General features: G+C 40.5%; 1 protein-coding gene across 1 annotated transcript in view; it reads left to right on the top strand.

Moving 5' to 3' along the window:
* Positions 1 to 23622, top strand: part of KALRN (kalirin RhoGEF kinase) — a 500534-nt gene that overhangs the window by 331322 nt on the left and 145590 nt on the right. Inside the window, 11 exon segments of the mRNA XM_040562309.1 lie at positions 4081 to 4200; positions 7044 to 7235; positions 10474 to 10623; positions 11574 to 11666; positions 11668 to 11689; positions 14169 to 14284; positions 14854 to 14976; positions 17870 to 18052; positions 19234 to 19352; positions 20568 to 20634; positions 21522 to 21631. Of these exon segments, the coding sequence (XP_040418243.1) occupies positions 4081 to 4200; positions 7044 to 7235; positions 10474 to 10623; positions 11574 to 11666; positions 11668 to 11689; positions 14169 to 14284; positions 14854 to 14976; positions 17870 to 18052; positions 19234 to 19352; positions 20568 to 20634; positions 21522 to 21631 (1295 nt within the window).

The following is a 23622-nucleotide window of genomic DNA, read 5'->3' as shown; positions in this document are numbered from 1 at the left end:
CACTCTTGCAAATCAGTTGAGATTTGGTTGCCACAAGACACCTACTGTAGCGGTGGTTAACTTCTGCTGACATAGTAAAATTGGTCAAGACTGCTACATGTACATGTGTTTGCATTTTGATGTAATGGCTCATGGAAATACAAGGTCTTTTAACTGTCTCTATCTATTTAAGTCTCATTTAGGAGGGGTTTCTGCTTTAAATCATATGCACCAAGGGTTCGAATGCCAAGACAATGAATCAAAGTTTGAGGCCATTAAAGCAGAACAATTCAAAGTGAGATGTTCTGTGAACTGCTTTAGAGTGGAAATAGTATAGATCAGTGATTCACAAACTCTTTGTTATTTAAAAATACCCTTCCCAAGACTGATTTCCCCTCACTTTCCCCACACATTTCCAACAGAAACTACAGAGCTTGGATTGCTTACATAAAAGTAATAGTAGAATAGATTTGTGGAGATCAATTTAAAAAACAAACCCTCTAATGCTGTGCTTGCAGATATTTGGCTTCCAAAACCCCTTGCTTCTTGTCTGTGGGTTTTATTTCTTTTTTGATAAGTGTTGAACTTCCTGTAATATAGCCCCAGATATTGTCACAGTGTCCCACTATACTTACTTACCAGGTTGTTTCTAAGTGAATTTTGGATATTTATTTTTTTTTCACATGCCCATTATTCATCCACTTTTGCTATTTTGGCATTAGATTTGCTTCCAGGTGGATATGCCCAAAGGATGATGGAAACCAGTCATTTGAGGGGCATTGAATGCACTTCTTTTTTTGTTGTGGGGTTGGGTTTCTTGTTGTTGTTGTTTTTTTCCCCATGCAAATATGTCACAAAGTTCCTGGAAACTGGAGTACAGTTTTGAACATGGCTGAAATTTACCAGAAGGTGTCCCTGCTGGTGGTGGTGTATTTCGTGGTAAAAGCCTCTCAACGAATCTTCAGAGGGACCAGAGATGTAAAAGGTTCTCTTACATTATTTTGCCTTTTAAACTTAAAAGTCTGTTCCAACCTAATTTGACTTGTATCATTATCAAGGCCTTAAAGTCTTTTTTAGGAACATCAAGAGAAGAGTTCTGACTAAAGTAAACCAGCAGACAGACTCACTACAGGACGCAGAGCTCTTGTTTCTTAAGGAAGGTTGCACATGAGGTGCCTCACATTTTTTTTTTTTTTCCTGTAAGTTCTGATGCTGTGCTCAGTGAAGATGTCAGAGTTTCAGGGTATGAATCTTATAAGAATTTGGAACTATTATTTAATTAAGGAGGAGCCTTATCCAGAAGCAGTCTGTTTTAAGCAAATTAGAGACGCAAGTGGGAATTGTTTCAGAACTGTGGTGGTTGCCGTGTTAGAGAACCCATGCCTTGAAGTTGTCCTCCAGGAAGACGTGGCTTTTATGTAAGTCACTGTTAATGCATTTCTGCTTCTCCATTGTAAAGAAAATGGTTAGGCTTTTTTTAAGAGTCTTTGGAGATTTATTTAACTCCAGGATTATTTAATCACTGCTTCTACAAAGTTGGTAAAATCTGTGATTTGTAGGATGTGTCTGTTTAAAACCATCCTTAAATAATTGTATTGTCTGTGTGTTCCCAGATAGTAGTGAATCTATTAATACATGCAACGACCAGAGAAGTGTCTTGGTGCTGTATTAGCAGCTTCTATATGTATTTTAATGAAAAGGTATGAAGCACCATATAAGTTCTTGTTAACCAGATACAAATGTGTAAATGCTCTCTCTCAGTCATTTCACAGTCTACTTCCAAACCAGAGGCACAATGAAAAGCTCTGCAGGTGATCAGATTTTGCACTTAGACTTAAGGAAGCTTTAGATATGCCACAAAATGTTTTCTTTCTATGTGAACCACACGCACACAAAAAGAGGAAACAAATAACAGAAAAACATTGTTTTGGAAACAGCTGATACAATCCCAGACGAGGTCCTGACATTTAAGTGTTGGACTTTTGGAGGTAGAACGGGGTCATTTAAGTTCTTTCTAGCAAAATCTCCTGGGGTTTGGGTGCTCACTGGGCCTGGAAGAGGGAGCGCGTGGTCCCCCAGTGAGTGTCTGAACCCACTTTCTGGGGGAAGGAAGTGGGGGACACAACAGGGGGTGGCAGCAGCCTTGGTCAAGAAGAGCTCTGAGAGACTGTCAGGATGGAGAACCAAAGAGCCTGACCCAGAGTACTTCATTCTGCAAATTACTGGGTTAACGAGACAGTTGTAAAGAGGAATCTGCACATCCATTAACACTGGAGGAAACCTTGCTGCTTTCAGTTGCATAGTCCCTCTTCCTCCTTACTCAAACTTGTTGTCTATTAGCTTTTTGCTAGTTTAGTTCCTTTTTTAAGACTGAGGCTTCCAGTGTGGGGTTTGTGTTTGTTTTGTTTTGTTTTTTGACTTTTTGGAAACTTAGATGTTTATATAAAATCTGTACCAAAATCTCTATGACAAGTTTTGAAAATTTCAGATCAAATGAAAGCTGTTGCCCAGAGGACCCTGTCATGCCCTGATTGTATTGCTTGGGGGGAAAAAAAAAAAAACAATTCAGTTGTTGCATTTTTAGCATACAGACTCAGTGTTTTTTACACTCTAAACGGTCCAAGCCAGGATATATCTCAATATATCAAATGTGAAGTGATGCGTTGCTTTATGATACACTCTCCTCAATCCTTTTCCAGACTCAGCCATCTTTTGGTTAACTTCAGCTTTTGGTACCATGTAGTGGGTAATAATGTAGCTTTCTTCTCTGATGGATTATACAAAATGCCAGCCAAAAAGATTGCCATATGATAACCCGATTTCTTTTCCTTTAAATCTTTGTTGCATTTCCCACAGGATCAATAATACCTGCTGATGAAAGACAGAAAGGTGACAAATGAAATCTTCCACACTGTTGTACTGAGCAGATGTAATTTCGTACAAATTAGGGTCAGATACATGTGTAAATGTTTCCTCTTTCTTTGTCCTAGGGAAAATTCATTTTTATACCCCACAGGGAACTGAATGGCTACAAGTAGGGTGATACCTGATGCAGGGATAAAAAACAAAACAACAGAAAATCCCTGTTTCTTTCAGACGATTTAATGGATCACTTGGTGAAAATGATGACACAAAAGGGAAATTACTGTGTAGAATATTGCAGCAAAGTCAATTTGGGAGCTTTGTAAATCACAAGCTAAATTTAGGGCAGTGCCTGGGCAGTCAGGATTTCCTGTGCATCTGTGAATTGAATTCAGCAACTTGCTGGCTTTATTGGAATAATTTGACACCCACACAGGTAGAAGATAGGCTTTGAGCCAACACAGCAGAGAACTTGCACATGCATGTGGGTTGTTAATTTTCAAAAAACATGTCTTAAAATAGTAGAAAGTGTCACTGTTTAAATAAATAAATAAGAGCTTGATAGATTAATTACCTACATTTAGCATTTGATTCTGTAGTCATAACAGCATTCGTTGCATGTCTACAAATAATCTGAACATCCCTGAAGTACAGCCTCTTGACTAAATATAAAATGCAAGACGTGGAGTTTCTTCCTAGCTCTGCATGCACCCAGAAACTCCAACTGCATCTTAACTACGTGCCAGATGAAATCAACTGCGTCTTCTCCTTACCCCCAAGCTCTGACTTTTGCATGAAAGAAACACAAGCACGAAGGAAGCTGCAGCATGACCCAGCAAGGTCCATAATTCAAGGTGGAAATTTGAAAAAGAGAGAGATCTTTATGTTTAATTTCAAATATCCCTTATTATACTTTGTGGTTTTGCCCTGGGGTATTTGCACAGGAGAATATTCATTTTTGTGATCAGATCTTCGAAATGAAAGCTCTTTGCCATCTGAATATCCACGTAAATATTTTGGGATTTGATTCCTTAATCAGTAGCTTCTGCAGTAAGATCTTTCCCTCTGACAATTTCTGTCATTGAGTCCTTGTCCTAGGATTTCTTTCTGCTCACTGATTCAGCCTGAGACCACACTGGGCAAAGTACCTTTCTGTTAGTTAGGCTGAGCCATTGTTTGATAGCTGACTACAGAAACCTTTGTATGGAAGCATCCTTTAAGCACATACTTTCTTTGCAGGTGCTTGGCTGGATCCGGAATGGTGAATCAATGCTGAATGCAAGCCTTGTCAATGCAAGCTCCCTCTCTGAAGCTGAGCAGCTCCAGCGAGAGCACGAACAATTTCAGCTGGCCATAGAGGTAATACAAATAAATTAACTTTGTTTCTTCATCCCAGCTGAAGAGCATGCAAAGGTTATCTCTTGGGCATCAGTCGTTGCTTGCTTGAAGGAGGGGAAGGAGTAAAAATTTTAGGAAGTCAATCTACCATTAAACTCATAAAGCAGCTGGAGGTTAATAGTGAGATAAATTATTTATCATCTGCAGCTAATTCTTCTGCTGTCAAATATCAGCATTTCCATTCATGAAAATGACATTCGCACATCTCCTGATAATTTCTTTAGTAAAAAACAATAAGATTAAAATTCACAAAGTGATCTGAAAATGGTAGAGGTTCATGAAGTCAGATCATTTCAGAGCATTCATTTATGAATATCTTTGATTCTGGATAATGCCCTCACTTGTAATCTTTGATTCAGCGGCTCTGTTGGTGGCAGAGGAGATATTAATTCAAACCCACATTCTCAAACACCTTTGGTTTAAGCAAGAGGGGTTTGCTGAATTGCCTGCTGAACTGAGCTCGTGCCCCTGCTTGCCTGTGAGGAGCACATCTTTGACGTGGCCCTTGAAAACCAATAGTGAGTCAACGCATTTGCCTCCCTCATGGTGTCAGGACATGGCAGGAGTAATAGCACATCCTCTGAGCTGCTGTGCTTTGGATAAGAAGTGGAAAGTTATAAACTCCCCTGAGTAGAGGACTTCAGAACTCATGGTTTGGCTCAGTTCTTTATGTACCCTTGCTATTATGAACACATCCTACGCTCACAGGGTATGCTCGCTCCAATTATGTGTAAGGAGGTATGTTGCTTTCTCCTGTTCCTGCTTATCAAGGTGTATATGCTTCCCCAGTTTTCTGTGTTAATTGTTACCTTTTTACAAAGCAAAGAACAGGTTGGCAAATCACTTTCTGTGGTTTATATATGTTTGGGGAAAAAGAAAAAAAAGAGGAAAAAAAAAACACTTTATGAGAATAATATTCCCATAATGGAGATTTTAAAAGATGCCCAGCTTAGGGGGAAAAAAACTGTCTTTATGTCTTCTGGTAAACTTCAAAGCAGTCAGTATACATTATAGTGTGGCTAGTAAGTATAGAGTTTAAATCTTAGTAAATGACCTGTTTTGATCTAGCTCCGCTCACAGTAAGGAAGGAGCAGCTGCTGTAGCTCCTAAGGGAACAGAAAGAAGTTTTCTATCAATTCTGTATGAGCTGGCTGGTACTGAGCCGTGCTGACCACATCTTGGCAGCCATCACCAGGCGGCGGTGGGGGACAAGACACCCACCAGCTGTGTTATCACAGCTTGCTGCCATTGAGCGAGTGCTTGTATTTGGTGGTAAATGCAAATCACAGAGGGAGAAGAGGGTTACACCACAGTACGGGGAAAATAAGTTTTCAAAGGGAGAAAACACTAGATTAAATATTTAAAGTGTTTAAACCTCAATATGGGGAAGAGATCAGCAAAGCACGCAGGGCAGACAGTCCTCTAAAGGCACGCTAGATGTGGAATTGATTTTCAGTTAAAGTCCTTTAAAGTCTATTTAAAACAATTATTATGACTCTAACATCAGTAAAGCAGCTGGATATTAAATTTAACCAGTTGCTCTTGAACATCTTCCTAAATGTTTCTGCCAAGTATTAATCCTTTTTTATTTTATTTTTTTTTTTGCTAATAGCTTTCTCTACATTGCATTATTCATCAATGTATTACCAGATGATTTCAAGCTTCTTTCCAGGTTCAAGGATTAGATCATAAATGTATCACATGAGAATTTGTCAGCAGCAGTTACAAATGGGATGCAGAACAGAGGAGTCTTCGGGAGATTTTAGGGCTTCTGTTCAGAAGATTAAAATCAAATATTGGGCTAAACCTGAACACAATTACTTGGGAGCTGGGAAGGGCCAGGGGCTATTTTCCCCTCAGTAACCTACAAAGGAAGGTGTAACCACCGTTTGGTTAACTGAGAGGCAGTGATGCAGGCTGGGGAATGGGGCAGATATATCAGTCCTGCCTGCAACTGAGCCAGCTGGGGAAACGTGTGGAAAATAGCTTGACTCCCCTCCGAGTTCTGCCCTTAAAGGTAGCACAATATAGGTCCAATGTGAGTGTACTGTCTGAAACCTATCTTATTTGAACTGATATCTGTGGCATAGTTCATGCTGTTAAATATATATTATGGCTAAAGAAACATCATCATAATGGGGAAGGTTTTTTTTGTCCTCATGGTCCAAATAGTATTTTCGACATTTGTTGATGAAAGCCATTCCTAATATCTTTAATTTATGTGGTGCAGCAGTGTTCCCTCTAAGGCAGCCTCATGTTTCCTGGCTTGACGCTTTGTATCCTGCAGACAGGACAATTGCATACGTGAGGAAAGCTGCTGATGCCAGCAAACTCTCTGGCAAGAGTCAAATCGGGGTGATTAGGCCTGTAGTTTGCCAACTCTTTGGTGTTTGCTTTTGTGCCTGTGGACTGTGTGGGATGCAGTCAGCACTGAGTACAGGCAGGGTGGGAGTTTGGCATGGTAGCTGCCTGCACTGGGGTGGCCACAAGGGATCCACCAGGACTCTCTCCCTTGCCTCAGGTTGTTCCCCATGGGGCAGTAGCTGTCCAGTGGAGCTAGCCCATTGTGGCCAGTACTTGCTTGTCCCAAGCTTTAATAACGTTGTAAATGTGTGTGAATAACTGAAACTAAAATGCTCTGCGGAAAGTAACTGTTAACTGGAGATAACTCTAAAAATGTTTCACTCTCTCACATCTCCATGCTCACGCCTCGCTCCACCTTTCTACCATAAATCTGGCGCATCTGTACAACCTCTCTTTCCTCCCCTCATACACAGTCCCTGTTTCATGCCACTTCCTTACAGAAGACACACCAGAGTGCCCTGCAGGTCCAGCAGAAAGCCGAAGTGCTGCTGCAGGCTGGGCATTATGATGCCGATGCCATCAGAGAATGTGCTGAAAAGGTGGCCCTGCACTGGCAACAGCTGATGCTGAAGATGGAGGACAGGCTCAAACTGGTCAATGCTTCGGTGGCCTTCTATAAAACCTCTGAGCAGGTGAGCTGAACAGTGCCATGTCCATTTCATGGCAATTGCCTACAGTCTTGCATTTAGTTCCCAGTGTGTAGTGCGACGGTCTCAGTAAGATCACTGGTGCAATCTCTCTACTCCTTTAGGATGTTGAACTGTTCCAAATATCTGCTCCCTTTTCCTTGAGCAGTCCCAGAAATAGGAAGTGTGGCACTTTGGGCAACCCTGCTTGCCTCGAAAAGCTGCCTTTTGCCTTTTGATACATTTGCATGTCTCCATTGACACACAAAGTGCAAACTTTCTGTCACCTGAATAGGACCCATGTGTGTTCTCAGGTGCCCCCCCAGCTAACAAACACCAATGTGATTGCACTCCACCCCATGACAGTGGTGGTACATGTGGGTTTTCTACTCTGATCCAAAGTGCAGAGGGTCTTTTACCAGCAAGGGGTTGTACAGCATTAACAACATTAACCAAAAGGATGATTTATCCAGTGCAATAGCAGGTTGAACTGGCCAAAACCATGTTTCAAACAGGCAGTTTGAATTATGCAGTAACTTTCATCTTAAAGTTTTATTGAAACTGTGTGGAAACAATATAATTTTTGATATTTTTTTAATTGTCTCCTTCCCAAAGGGAAAAAATTCTGAAATCCTATGATCTTATTTTCAAGTCCTCTTTATACCGGAGTTCATTTTGAGGAATATAAATCTGCATTTCTTTGAGAACTGCTTGCCATTAATTACTTATTATTTTGTGAGCAGCACTAGCCAGTGTTTTCAATAGTAGTAAAACACCACCATGCCAAAAAAGATGCCAAGATACAAAGCGATTTCTCTGAAATCCATCTGCAGCACAGGTAATTATGGCAGTAACCATTATACGTTGACACAACTGTACCTCATTCCAGGAATCCATGAACTGTAAACCACATCCAGTTGGCTGCAGGTACAATAGGATCATTCATCTCTTGCATAAACAGGTGCAACTTCACTGTAGCTGGTGGTGAGAGTTAGTGTCATGGTATGGATACTCGAATGGCCTCGTGTGATATAATTTACTGCAGCCAGGCAGCTTGTGTTAGCTGTAGGAACCTGTGGTTTTGTGAAAAGCAGCAATGATTTCCATTAAAATTTCTATTGTTATCACCACACAGTTAGTTCCTCTATTAGAGAACAGGCTTGGAAAGTTTTTTAGCACAGCTAAATATGTCATTATGGACCAAGATAATTTTTCCTAAACATCGAGGCTGTAGATGATCCTTGGGCCACTTTTTGTTGTCATTGTGTAATGCATTTATAAGATTGTTTAAAATAAATTAATTCCTTATAATTAATGTCCTTCCCTGTGAAGGGTTTACAGATTTACAGTCCCTGATGCACTCAGGATTGGAAAGAATTACTGCTGGTGGACTGTGAGAAATGGAAGCCATTAAGGGATTCATTAGTGCTTTAGACAGTCAAATGTGCTGGCCAAAATATGCATAGGCAGTCATTTATCAATTCAGTCTCTCTTCCTTTCTCCAAGTGATAGACAAGCGTACTGCAGTGCCCACCAGTTCATTCATGAGTGGTGTCTGCAGCAAATGTTTGGAGCAAACATCGCTCAGTCTTTAATGCTCATGAACTTGCTGCTGCAAGCAGTCTGTCATTCTCTCAGGCTGCAGGACTGATCTACAGCCCTTAGCAGTCTGGTCCCTGGCTGCATGACAGTGGATTGAGTAATTTACTGGATCCTGAGTTCTCTGAGTGTCTACAAAAAACAGCTAAAAAGGTGGCCAGAGAGACTGTCACAACCAGACAAACTTCTTCACGCCTGTCTTCCCCAATTCACTATGTTCGTGGTATAGCTGGTGGAGCCCTGGCTTTCAAATTGTCCAGTTTCTCTCTGACTTCATCGACAGCCTGCTTCCTGATAATTTCTCTCATCCTCTTAACAGAGAGGTGATACCTGAATGTGCAGAAACCGTCTTTCTGCAAAGATGTGGACCCAAGGCAGTCCATCTACTTTCATTGTTTTTAAGTCACCAAACCCCAGTAGAGTACCAAAGTTCTCAAGAACCAACAAATAAAATAAAAATGCTTTTCTGTGCCTAAATAACACGTGGGACATTTGCTCTCCAGCAAGTGGTTGAGGGTGAGGGCTGGTTTGCTTCCAAGCAAGGAACTGATTTCAGATTGTCAAATGCCTGGCAGCAGGTAGGTCAACCAGTTAACAACAGTTCACCAGTCTTAAAATGGATTTTGATGTGTTCGGAAATGGAGTTTTATGAAAATGACCTGTAATAGTGGGGGGAGGATTGAGTGGTTCTGGAGTCTCTTCTAAACTATGCTCTTAAGCACGTGGGGTCCTCTGAATTATATCTTTGTTCATATAAAGATTGCAGGAGTGAGCAAGAAACGGGTGAGCATGGTTAGTCAGAATCCCAGCAATAACTGACTGGATCTTCAGTAATCTCAGTAGTGGAGTGTGTAGGAACAGTCCTCTAGGAAAGAAGAGGAAAGCCCCCAATGGTCAGGAAAATTTAGGCAGTTTTTTCAGTGTCTGCACAGGGCACTGAGAGTCATTCTCAGGATCTGCAATGCAAAAGACTCAACCTTGTCCAAGGCTGCTGCACACACAATTTTCAGACTGTGCTGATTTATTTGCCTTATTCCCTTCATTCAACCAAGATAGAAGATCCTTCTGTAAGCCCTGTACAGTGGAACACCTGCATCCATCTACGTTGCAACACTGATTTAATGTCTGTTGGTATCCATAAGTCTTTACAAAAGCTGTGTAGGGAGCAGCTAACATGCAGCTGAAGAGAATTAGTTCCAGCTTCAGAACTTGTTTCAGGAAAGTATTTAAGCATGTGTTTTTCTTTAAGTATGTGCTAATTCCCTTGACTTCAGTGGGATTTAAACACATCTAAAGCACCCTTCTGGAATAGGGATTGTTTCCTGAATGATCCACAGGGGCCAGACTGACCCCTGCCTTGGTTATACCTTTTGAGCTTCCCCCCTGCTATGCGTTGGAAGAGAAGGATTTATCACCCTTAAACCAGATGAATTGCATCCCAAACAGTAGAGATCCCTGTGGGCAAGAATAACTAATAGATCATTCTGTCCAGGGCCTGTTTCATACCTGGTTATCCTCCAAGCCATGGCCTACAGTCTAAAATATTTGGGTTTGAAATGGTTTTGGTTTTTAGACGTTTTCTGAATATGTTCCTCCTCATTATGATTGTGGATAACTAAGTTGTTTTGCTCTGGGCATGCTTCAGGTGTGCAGTGTATTAGAGAGCCTGGAGCAAGAATACAGACGGGATGAAGACTGGTGTGGAGGTCGAGATAAACTTGGACCAGCAACTGAGATAGACCACGTCATCCCGCTGATCAGCAAACATCTGGAGCAGAAGGAGGCTTTTCTCAAGGTCTCATTTTAGTTCTGTAATAAATCAGAAAAAAAACTCCCCATTAGGTAGTCAATTTAGGGCACTGTTGGTAAGTTTGAGAGAAGGCTCTGAGGTGTAATTCCAGTTCAGATACTGGCTCTCTGTATAAGCCCTAGGCTAATTTCACACTGATATAATAGGAGTGATAAGCATTATCATCAATGTGTATCTCCAGGAGATGTCATCAGGACTAATTAGGTGATGTTTACATTGCACGTGGAGAATGCTAGTTGTTATGGTGGTTCAAAGTATTTATTTTCAAAATTGCATACAAGGAGCATTATAAATGACAAGTGTTATATGGTATTTTGGTGCTGGCTTATACAAACTGTACAGAATTTCAGACTCTGTCCTCCAAGCCAATACCTGAAAAACTGCTAACAACTGAAGCCGTTGTGTCTCTGTAGCACAGCACTGGGATGGAGACTGAGATTTCCTGCTGCCTTCCAGTTGTTGCTTGCTAAGAATTGCAGAGCTGACAGGCTGACAAGTCAGCTGACAGCCAGCCTCCCACTTCCATTAACACTGGTGTACAACATGAAACTAGTCTGAGAGGCATGGCTTAAGAACCAATGCCTGTAGATTGCATGCTTTTGGAAGCAACGAGTACTCTTCTTGAGAGAGGGTTAGGATTGGTTAGATTGAAAATGTATGTGAGGTACAAGCTCTTTGCAACCAGTTGCTTGATTATTGTCATTAATTTGCCTTAAGATGTAAAATCAGGCACTGAATTCAAAATGACTCATGTATTTTAATACATTCATGAGGCTGTTAGTTTATTAGCTGGGTTTGTTGACTCTTAACTGAAGCCCCTGTGTTTCCATATGAAAGAGAACTTCTTGCAAAATAAGCAGACAGTTCCCTTGAGTCCTTTTTGCTTTCTTTGTTTATCTTTACTAACTCTTCTTGGCGGGGGCTGTTTTTCTTAGGCCTGCACTCTGGCACGAAGAAACGCCGAGGTGTTCCTCAAGTACATCCACAGGAACAATGTTAGCATGCCTGGAGTAGCAAGCCATACCAGGGGGGCCTGAGCAGCAAGTGAAAGGTTGGTGCACCAATGCAATGACAGCATCGTGGGTTTTCCTTGCATCCTTCCTCCTCCCTTGCTAAGTTCTGAGTTGTTGTCATCCTGAAGTTTGTGCTTGCTGAGAAGGTACCTTAAGTTTTGGTATCTGCTTTCACTAAAATGACGTATATGCCTGACACCGCTAGCGGTGGTAGTGAGGCCTCTCAGAAGGTGATCCCTCTTCTGCTAAGCTCTTATGCAAAGCTCTGCTATTGCAAGTGATAGTGGGGAATAAAGGAAAGGGCTTTGAAACTTGGGCTCTCTCCGGCTTCCCTGGTCAGGGGAGTCCATGGGAGTGACACTGTGCCATTGCCCACTACACAGGTAGTCAGCTGAGATGATCATACGTTGTTTTGTCTTAATATCTAAAAATGAATAAACAAGTAAGTACATATCAAACACAAGATCTAGATGCATCCTACTTCTTCTGAGCACTGGAAGTAAAAGAGTCCAAGCTTGTTTGGTCCTAGGTTGGATCTGCAGTATTTTTGTCCCTGGAATCACCCTGCCACATCAAGCAATCACTAGCAAAAATATCTGCCTGCGGTTGTTTTCCTTTGGTCAGAAGAGCAGTTTGCAATCTTATGATACATCTAAGATGTTTGAAATGTTTCCACTTCTCTGCTTAATTAATCATTTGTCAACCTGTGGCTAGCAATGCTGCAAGGTACTGATAACAATAATCAAAGTGAATCTACAGAGCTAAATCATTTTTGATTATTATTGGCTGGCTTGCAAACTGCAGAAAGAAACAGCCATAGCAGTACAGCCGTTATGTCTGTGAAAGGGATTAGAACCTTGGTTATATACAGAAGGTGAAAATGGTGCATCTGAAAACATTATTTTTATTCCTTTCTGTTGATACCAGTTCTGCTGTGTTAATCTGACTTTGGTCCTCCACTTTCCTTGCTACCGCGTCAAATATTTTTTGTGTTGTGGACATTTGTTTCCTACAGTTGAAAATCTTGGGGAAATTGCTTAAACCTTGATTCAGTGAGTCCCTAAATATGCACCTGATATAAGCTTGTGAGTTTTCCTCACTGAGTTTGTTTGAAATTACTCACACATTTATAAATCAGCTCATATGTTAGTCTTTTTGTAAGTCAAATGTCTAAAGCAAAGTTGTTAATATAGAACAAAATTAGTTTTATTTGGCATAAACTAGTTGTTCAGAGACCTGATCTGGAACACCCATGACAAGTTTCCAGTTAATTTTGTCATTCGGACATAATTCCTGCTGTCTCCAGCAGGGACTGGGCTACATTTTACAATTAACTTAAGAATTACAAATTTTTTGACCATAATAAGTGTCCGACTTGTAAATGCGAAGGGATGTATCCAAATCTGCTTTCTGCCAGTGGAGTGGATACATAATCTGTGGATGAATCAAGGCTCAGAAAGGGCTTGAGGTAAGAGAGATTATTTTACTGGGTGAAGTAAATGATCATAACTCACTGTAAGGGATTGACAAACTGGACTTAATGTTTTAATACAAAATAGTGTGGCTGTTGCTCAGACTGCGTGTGCCTAAGCCCCCTCTAGTGGATGCCACATTTGATGCTATGGGAAGGGGCTGTGGTGCCATACCCAGGAGTGCCTGACACAAGCTGCAGGGCTGACAGCCACAAGAGACTTAGCATGGTTTCATTAGAAAACAGAGCTTTAACTGAGGTCTGTGTCAGTGATAGAGTGTAAATATCTTTCAATTTCTGTGGGTGTGATTTTTTTTTTTTTTGGGAGGGGGGGTTAAATCGGTTAAATCAGACCCTTTCGTCAAGTTGATACACTCTGGCTGAGCACCCGCAGGTTTCAAAGAACATGTATATGCCAGACCCCAAAGAGAGGCCAGTCTCCTTCAGGTCTGTTCCTGAGCCTCAGTGTCTGCCACATCCCCTTCACACAGAAAAAGAATTTAGAGGATCAATACCAGGCCCTAACCCAAAGTCCTAACCTGGCAGTTATTGCAGGTCCCCAGGAAGCACAGCTGTACAAAAACCTTACCAATATGTCAGACTGGAGGCTTAGGTCTGATTACATCTAATCATGATGAGTTCTGCTCAAGACAGCATTCTTTGGTGCCAAGTGCTGGGTAGCCTGTGGCCAGAACAAGGCAATAAAAGGCAATTCTTCTGCGTCAACTAGCACCAGACCCCTAAAATAAGCAACAGAAGAGAACAAAAGGACTAGAAATCAGGCACCCCAATGTATTTGCTGGGGTAAATTCCCAACTCCGTTCTAGCACCTCCTCCTTTACCAGATAACTCTGCAACTGCATCTTATTACTGTTGTTGTTTTTGTTATTATTTAAAGCAGTCCCATTGAATCAGTATTTTTTTTAGGAAGCACAAGCTCAGGGGCTGTCCTTGGGTCCGGTCAGAGTGATTAAATTCAGATTTTAATGGCTTATTTCTTTATGTATTCCTATAACCACTAATCCTGCAGTTCCTTTGCCCTACAGCCATTCTGAGCGAGTTGCTGCAGAGGGAGAACCGGGTCCTTCACTTCTGGACCCTAAAAAAGCGACGATTAGACCAGTGCCAACAATATGTTGTCTTCGAGCGTAGTGCCAAGCAGGTAGTGTAACAACCCCTGTTTGTCTTTCTGTCTTGGCAGTGTGTAAATAACCCTTGTATCCACATCATGTGTCTATGTGGGGTTCCTATCGCAATCCTAAGTTATATTTAAAAACTGTAACTTTTGAATACATGGCAAATATACATTTTAAAAACAATTTAAAATAATTCCCAAGTCCAACAACAAAACACAGTATTTTTGCCAGGTCATATTCATTTCAGGATTTGTTCTTCAGTTAGAAAATAAATATAAGAGCAAACTTGTTTTATTGAGCTTTTATTGAATGAGAAAACTGATTTCGCTCTGTCCAGATTTTGCTGTATGTTGGTTGAATTCCCTACACTCCTTTTTCTCCTAGGAAACAGACAGCACCTTTTGTATCCTTTCCCATCTGCTTTAATTATTGTGTTCTTTTTATGTGTTCCTAGAAAGTGTATTAATACACACAGTATTATGTCACAGTTGCCCTGATATCCTTTATTTGGCAGATTTTTTTGTTAGTGGATTAGTTCTTGAAATACAAAGACTATTTGTTTTGTTTTTCCTTTGGTTGTTTCCGACATTCACAGGCCTTAGACTGGATCCAAGAAACAGGCGAATATTACCTCTCTACTCACAACTCCACAGGGGAATCGGCCGAGGAAACTCAGGAACTCCTGAAGGAATATGGGGAATTCAGAGTACCTGCAAAGGTAAAAGATGACATTAGTCTAATTATGGCATCTACCTTAGTCTGATTATTTATGGTTCTTTAAATGTCTTAAATCTCTGTAATCACATTCTCTTGATTTTGCATCTTCCTCCTGACGTTCCTAGCCCAAAAGATAAATGTCCTTTGAGAATTGTGACCTTTCATTTTTAGCAAGACATAAGCACAAAAATGTGTTTTTCTCCCCCTTGGCTTGTACTGATTATGGAGCATTTTTGCTCTGATAGGAATGAAGAGAAAGTTCATTTGCATACACAACACAGCAACCTAACGAGATATACCTAAATTCCATCCTCAGAAAATCATACAAGAATGACACAGAGATCCTAATTGTTCTGCAGCTTCTGAATATACCCATGATCATCTTGGATTCCCCTTTCTTCTTCTTCTTAGCCTGGAGAAGAAGAGGCTTGGGGGGCAGATCTCAGCAGTGTCTCCTGAAGGGAGAATGCGATAAAGACAGAGCCAGGCTCTTTCCAGTGGTGCCCAGGGACAGGAGAATAGGCAGTGGGCACAAACTGGAAAACAGGAGGTTCCCTCTGAACATCAGGGAGCACTTTGTGCCATGCAGGTGACAGAGCACTGGCACAGGCTGCCCAGAGAGGTTGTGGAGTCTCCTCCTTGGAGATCTTCAAAAGCCACTCAGAAATGGTCCCAGGCAAGTTGCTCTAGGTGGCTCTGCTTGAGCAGGGGGGCTGGACCAGATGGCCTCCAGAGGTCCCTTCCAACCTCAGCTATTCTGCGATTCTGCGATTACAACCACAGTTTGTTTGATTCATTGCAGCTGGACTGATCACAGGCAGTAATTTATCTTACTAGAAATGTTCCACTGATCCCAACGAAATACTTTAAATAAATGGGTTTGTAAACTCTGGGCTGAGCATTTTTTAATACAAAGCTGCGCTACCAAGAATCTATTAATTTATATGGGGCAATTCTGAGAAGTCTGGTCAGGTTTACAGGGGAATAGTGATTGGATCTGCTTCAGACAAATTAATTCAAACCATAGGTAATTCACAGACCATGAATCCACAGGGGTATTAACAGTCATTGGTAAGGATCTAAATTGCAAAGTCAGACTGCAGTATGACCATGGCTTTGGTATGATGTAGCTTCATTTCAGTGTGTCCTGAAATTGATCTTCTGTAATCCTTAAATTCCTTATTGGGTTGTCCATGCTTGCATGGGTTTGATTCACAGGCTTTGTGTTCTTCATGTCCCCTTCCTTCTTACTGAGTTTGCACATTTGTGAAAATAGGAGATAAGAAGAGTGGATGGGAGCTAAATTAATCAGACAGGACCCATACAACATTCCTTTAACAGAACTATAGTCCTCTAACCATCAGCATGCCTGTAGTTGTTCCAATTTATAATTTAATTTGTAACCAGAATAATCCCAATTCATCCCAAAGTTTCCAAACTATTTCTATTCATGATTTAGCCTAGAGTTAAGTTTTATACCTTGTTGCTTTCTGACTGTTACTGGTCATTCCTCACACTGACACATCCAGTCCTGCTCCCTGGGGCTCTACTAAATCACTATCCTGCTGCTGACCTAGAATATTTCCAGGGCCATGTGCAATCTGGTAAATGCAAGTCACTCCCAGATGATGTTATTCTCAAATTAAGCTCTAATTGAAAGCTTTCCTGATCCCAATTCCTTTCTGGCCAAACCAAATGTTTGGACAGCAAAAACACCAGTAGCTTTTGGGAATGAAAAACCCTTTAAATATGACAGAAAGTCAGATTTTTACTCCTCCATACCTAGCCTTGCTTAAGTACTCAGTGTATTAAGATGGCCTCTGATTCTGCTGTTAGTTTATTTTTCTGGTAAAATTTCTATCAGGTTTCAAATATAAAACTAAATTGAAGAAAACAGTGGTTTGACAAGTGCTTGTCCTTTTTTGGCCAGATTGCTGATAATGTCAAGTACTTGACAGCATGAACCACTTCTGGCAGAGGGGAGGTTCTCCCTTTCTCTGAAAAGCAACTCACCAGCATCTCTAGGGGTACAACTGATTCTCCTTTGCTTTTGAGGATTAACATGTGCATTACAGCTGGAGTTCAATCCATACAGTTGATAACTCTTTTTCAGAAGCGTTTTGCACTCGAGTTGGCTTAAACATAGGGTTCAGGCACCTTCAATTGCTGGGACAGATTTGGAATCTAAGCTAAAATTTATGACTAGCCCCTTTGTGCCAGATTTGCACAAAGTTCCTCAGTGTGGAAAACCGTGTTGACTGAGGGGCAATCTGAGCCCTAAAGGAATAGATAAGACCTCTAGAAGGTTTGAGGGCTTATTGTATGTTTTGGAGTTCAGGCATCTTTTACTTTGTAACGCTCCAACTGGAGCTACAATACTGACTGGGGATTTTATAATGGACAAGGAATTTGGATTTAAATTCTGTTTGTTTCTGAAGCAGAAAGTAGCAATTCAAATTCACTTCCTGGATCGGTCCGTGATGTATTGATGACCTGTCTACACAGGTCTGCAGAACCACCTACATACAGATTCAGAGTAACTAGGTGTGTTTTATGAGGTATGATTCTGAAATCTCGTCTTCTACTCCAAGGCTCACAAAAATAAGTTTTTGGTTATGGGAAGGAGATGTCTCTAACTTCCAACATGTTTTTCTTATGCGTTTGTGTGTGTGGTTTCAAGTACTTGACTTTTTGTATCTCCTGCAGCTTCATAAATTTCATTATAAAAATATCATTTCTTTCATGTTTTACTGGGGAAAAGTTTAAAGCATTTTATTCTGCATAAGATGAAGTTAAATGATCTATATAAGATTGTGAGCTGTTTCTGAATGCAGTGTAAATTAAAATCAAAAGAAATAATAGTGTAACATAACTGAGCACCATGTTTTGGGCAGCAAACAAAGGAGAAAGTGAAGCTCCTCATCCAGCTGGCTGACAGCTTTGTAGAAAAAGGACATATGCACGCCACTGAAATCAGGAAGTGGGTCACCACTGTTGACAAACGCTACCGTGACTTCTCTCTCAGAATGGGAAAATACCGCTACTCTCTGGAAAAAGCCCTTGGAATCAATACAGAGGTACTGTAAGTCCGTGTCCTGCCGAGGTTTTATACCAAAGCTGAAAGTCACAGAGGGAAGTCTAGGCTACAGAATGAATGCTGCAGGTTATCACATGTCTATTATAACCACTTAAAACTAGTCAATACCAGAACTGTTCTTTCTGAAGAGAAAAAGTGTTGTGGTTTGTTTTGTTTGTTTGTTTTCGTTTTTTTGTTGTTGTTGTTTTTGTGTCATATCAGTGATATGAGGAGGAATCAGATGAAGATCAGAATGATTTTCTAAACAAATGTTTGCAGTATTCTCCAGGAGACTATACAGCTACTGTGAAGGAGGGAGAAACATATTATTTGAACAAAAGTCTGTATTAATTTTATCATAAGTCATAAATATTACTGCTACACCATTATTTTGAATCAAACCCAGGCTTTGATTGGATGTTTCTATTCTCTCATCCTTTAACTAAATGAAAAAAATGATCACCAGCCTCATCTCTGAGCTCTTTTAGGTGAAATTGAGCAATACAAAAGCAACAAAAATTAGAACCTCCTGGTATTCCCAAGCCACGTTATCAGGGGCGTGTCAGAAACAGAAACACTTAAAAACCTTTTGGTCAACCATCCTTTAAAATAAAGTGTCAAAGAAAGATGAAAAAATTTCCTCACATCCTCAAGATAACTTAAATGTCCTGTTCCTTGTAGGGTCTCTAGTTTACACAGAGTTACTAACCACTTTCTGGAAAGGCATTTTCACAGCAGAAGGCCTTTGGAAGTTGGAATTGTCTCTGGGCTCTTGTTGGGTAGTGCCCCTCTTTTTCAGACTGTTTGTGAGGTCTGATACTAGGCAATTAATTGAGATGTGAAAGGAGTACGGTAATATTTAGATGTTTGTCATCAATGTGTATTCCTAGGTAGATAGAAGTAACAGCAGAGACTGTAATAAAGTTCATAGTGGGTTTGGTTGGGTGGGTGGGTAGTGGTGTGGTTTTTTTTTGGTTTGGTTTTTAAGATTTCTTTCTCACCTTCTCATCTTCTTCCCTCTCACTGTAGTTTTTCTAAATCTCTTTGAATTTCCTTCTTTCTTACACTAGTATCTTTATCTTCATTTTGTCCCTTCTTATCCTTTTATTCTCATGGACATGCTGCAATTTACACAACAGTAGTCTTACATGAACTTAAAATCTGTACTGTTACTTTTTCTAGGATAACAAGGACCTAGAGCTAGATATTATTCCAGCAAGTCTTTCAGACCGGGAGGTAAAGCTGCGAGATGCAAATCATGAAGTCAATGAAGAAAAAAGAAAATCAGCCAGAAAGAAAGAGTATGTCCCAAAACTCTCACAATGAGTCATGATACAATATCTACAAGTGATTCTGTGATATTTACATGACCAGAATGGACTGACATCCCTAAAACTCCTAGCAGTGGAGCTATTGAGATATGTTTACAGGTGTAGAGCTAAAGTTGTGGTGTGTAGGCAAGAGAATATCAGAACATACAATTTGAATTTCTTTTGTTTTTAATCACAAGTTACTTTTAGAAAGGGAAAAGAGTTAGTTGAGCACTTTGAGTAGACCCTGATGTCATGAAGATACTCATTGTCATGATTTCTTTCTCAAAAAAAAAAGAAAAGAAAAGCATCCTTGTAAGTCTAGGTATTCTTTGAACTCCACTGACATCCAGGGGAGTTATCTGGGTTTCAGTCACTTGAGGTTTAGGTTCAAATTTCAGTGGGTGTATAACTGAGAGGGATAGAAATATTTCATACAAGTGGAAATATTGTGAGAGTGCTTCTTGCACTTGAATCTAGAAATGCTTCACTTTTACAGTACTTTGCCTTAAATTTTGTGTGAGAATATTCTGGAAAGCATTTGTATGTATGATCCTTCTCATCCCTCTGAAATAGTCATTACTCTGGACAACCTTAATAAGAAACCATTTCTCCTTTAGGGGACAGTGGTTACACTTGGTCCTCCTATGGCACATTTTCAAAGCATCGAGCATTTGATTTTTGAGCTTGAGGCACTACAAATGTGGTTGGTGGGCTTCCCAGCAGTTTGCATTGTCTCCAGTCAGATACCAAGCTGTTGTACCTTCTTCAAACTAGCGGTGTCTCCCAAATCCATTAGTATTCCCACTGAAATTCAAGTTTCAGGTTGACTTTTAATTGCATGTTAGTGAAGTTGCAAATGTTGTCAGGGAATCTCAAGTCTTTTCTTATGGAAAAAAATAGCTGACAATTGGTTGACTGCTATAGCTTGGTATGTAGATAGTAAATCATGCCTCAGCACTGCAGAAATACAACTTAACAGAATTTTATGCAGAAAAGATATTTAAAAAATAATGCTACAAGATACTAGAATATCACGTGATATTTCATATATGAAACTGAAATGTGCAAAATGAGGCAGCTGGAGGTTCAGAGTGGAAGTACGTTGATTCATGAAGACAATAGAAAAATGTTGTGTTTTCTCTTCATTACATTGCCTATAATGTCCAAAGCACACAAAATACCTTTTTTTTTTTTTTTTTCCAGATTCATTATGGCTGAGCTGCTTCAGACAGAAAAAGCTTATGTCAGGGATTTACATGAATGTTTAGAGGTAAGTTACAGCCTGGGGAGTCTCCGGTGTTTTTAGGAAGGACACGCTGTCCTTTGTGGTGGTGGTGTGAGGTTACCCGCCATTGTCGACTGACAGCAGAGCCTTGTCTGGTGGTGGGAGCCTGGTGAGAGTGGAGGGAGCCTGTCTGCCAGTGGCAGAACAGTGCCCTGTGCTCCTCACATATATCTGTAAACGTCTGCACCTCTGGGGACACCTCAGTGTGCCTTTAATATCAAAATAGATAGTAAGAGAGTAAGAGCAATGTCTTGGGACTCAGTAAATAGCAGTATGTTCATGAGTTGACCTGAACTTTGTTGGATTCCATTCTTTTTTTCAGTCATGGAGCGTTTCCTTAAGAATTCAATTCTCTTTCTTTGGATCTTCTCAAGCTAGAGATCACCTCAAGCTAGACAAATAGCTGGATTTGCACTGTCAAATAGCTTACCTAGCTCTGCAGCAGGGTGGTTCTGAAGGAGACTGTGATATTCAAGGCAAAAAGCAGAGTGTTTTTCAGTGAAATCTGACAGATTTCACATTCCTGCAGTTTGAAATGGATTTTTATGTGTCTAATGCTACTGAAGTGGCAAATGCAGCTTATCTTTCAACTGTTTCTGCCTGAAGTTCTTGGACACCATCAGTTGGACAGCAAAGACAGGTGCTATTGCCATGTTTTTGCCTTCTCCTCAGACAACTTCTCAGTGTCAGCACTTTGAATTTCTCTGGAGAGCTTTTTTGACACTGGAACATCTGGTTTTTTTACCCTGTTTGTTTAATCACAAAGTGTGTAGTTCCCTTGTCAGCCCGTGCCTTTGGCAAGAAAGCAAGGAGATCTATTCTTTTTCACTGCATTTATTCTCTCAAAGCTAAGAGTTTTTGCTGTCTTCCAGACTTACCTTTGGGAAATGACAAGTGGAGTGGAAGAAATACCCGCTGGGATTCTTAATAAAGAACACATCATCTTTGGCAATATTCAGGAGATATATGACTTTCATAACAAGTAGGTTTTCCTAACATTTTTGTTGATGTTTGCTGACTAAGGAAACCAAAAGTATACATATACCTACACATCTATGTGGTGTCCGCTCTGAACACCTACAGTAGAATGTACACCAGAGTGTAAAGTAATTGATCTAGATTTATAAAATAATGTTTGATTTCTTGTTTTGTTCGTTTTTTGTTTTTCTTTTACAAAAAAAAGAATTGCATTTTTGTTAAAACTGTGCCTACAGCTGATTAACAATGTTGAAGTCCTATTATACCAATACTTTGTAGTCTTACACATGTTTTCCATCTCAAAGCACTGTATTTGTGCTTTGCATATCTTCCATTTGAGGAAGAATGGGGCACTGAGGTAGCAGGCATACTCCTTCAGCTTTACAGTTTAGGAAATGAGGTCTTCTTGATGGATGCATATTATGTTTCATATATATAGCATCACAACTTGTATCCCTATCAAAATGTGAGAACTGCAGCCTTTGGCTCCATTATAGCTGCATGTCTCAGACAGGTGGATGTGAATTCGTAGTAATGTTCAGCAAAATTAAAGGAGTAGAAACTTTGGAACTAACTTTTCTTGTTTCTGATGCTTGTGAGTGACTTAACTGAGGAACTCTGTGCTCTGAGGTTACTTGTTGCCTAGAGAGAGGCTGATAGGTTTCAGTAAATGTGATGCTTTTGTGTGAATTGATAGTGTTTATATTAATCAGATGGATATCAAGGTTATCAATGGTAGGACTTTGGTATCTGTGGGTAAAAAAGTCAGGTACTACCACATTCAAAGGATTGATCATGGCAAAATTTGGTAACAGCATGGTACCACAGCTGTGACTCTCTAAATCATGCTGGGGTGAGGGCTGATAAGTAAAGTGAATATTTTAAGTGGAAAATATGAAATAGAAAATAGATCAGGTCTGGAAGCTTGTCTGTCAAAAATACAATCTCTTGGAAAACACAAGGGGAGAAAAAAGGAATGGCTGACATGAGCTGGATTAAGAAGTAGCTTTCTTGCCACTTAGAGACTCACTGTGTTTAATCTGTAAGTAACAGTGCTTCCTTTTATCAAGATGAGACTGTATCAGATGTGCTTAGAGGGCATTGTTTCCCTGATATAATATGAATGCAATGGGAGTTACAACACTTAGGGATGCTGAATCCCACAAGTTCAGCCTGAATTTCAAAGTCTGTCTTCAAGTTGTACATCAAAAGCAAGGCAGTTTGAAAAACAGCTCAGAAGACTGTTCTCTGTTGAAGTTCTGGGAGACTTTCAGTGCTTCAGACAGGTAAATGTGCCATCGTATGCACATGAATATGGTCCAGGAGAGGCTACTGTTTGCCTACTTCTGTGCAAGCAGCTTCAAAGCATTACAAAATAGTAGAGTCAAACTACATATTAGATTAAAAAGGCCTTTAATTAACAGATGAATTGACTTACAGCCCACAAGAATTGTGCAGTCATACCAATAAATATTCTTCCTCTTTTAACTATGCTGGGATCACCCAGTTGCCTTCCCACTTCCCCTCTCCTCTCTGTGATGTTGTTTTCCTTTTAGTGACTCTGACTGATGACATCTGATTACTCTTTTTGACTTTCCCTCACTCTCAGCTGCCACCCCCTTCAGGCCTCAGTCATGCCCCACAGCTCCCTATTGCTGCTGTTTCTCCTTTCTCTGACCTGTCCTTTACCAGCTTGCTGCATGTGCATCATCCTTTTCCCACCACAGCTTCTAACACTAAAATAAATGGTCCCCTCCATACCTGCATCCTCCGATCTTCTCCTTTGGGCAGTGATGTTAATGCATCCTCCGACGTGATTCAGGGCAAGAGAAACAGCACACACAGTTGCTTCTCCTTCTGCAACTTCTGTTTCATGTTGCTCTTTCCACCTAGGCATTGTATAAGGCTCTGTCTGAAATCAGAGATGTCACTCACAGTACAAGGTGATGGGAGCGAGTTGATTATGAAATCTGTATGTGGGGAATTTACTACTAC

Source organism: Cygnus olor, chromosome 6 (genome assembly GCF_009769625.2).
Source record: "Cygnus olor isolate bCygOlo1 chromosome 6, bCygOlo1.pri.v2, whole genome shotgun sequence".
NCBI classification, from domain to species: Eukaryota; Metazoa; Chordata; class Aves; order Anseriformes; family Anatidae; genus Cygnus; species Cygnus olor.
This window is presented reverse-complemented; position numbering and strand designations above follow the sequence as displayed.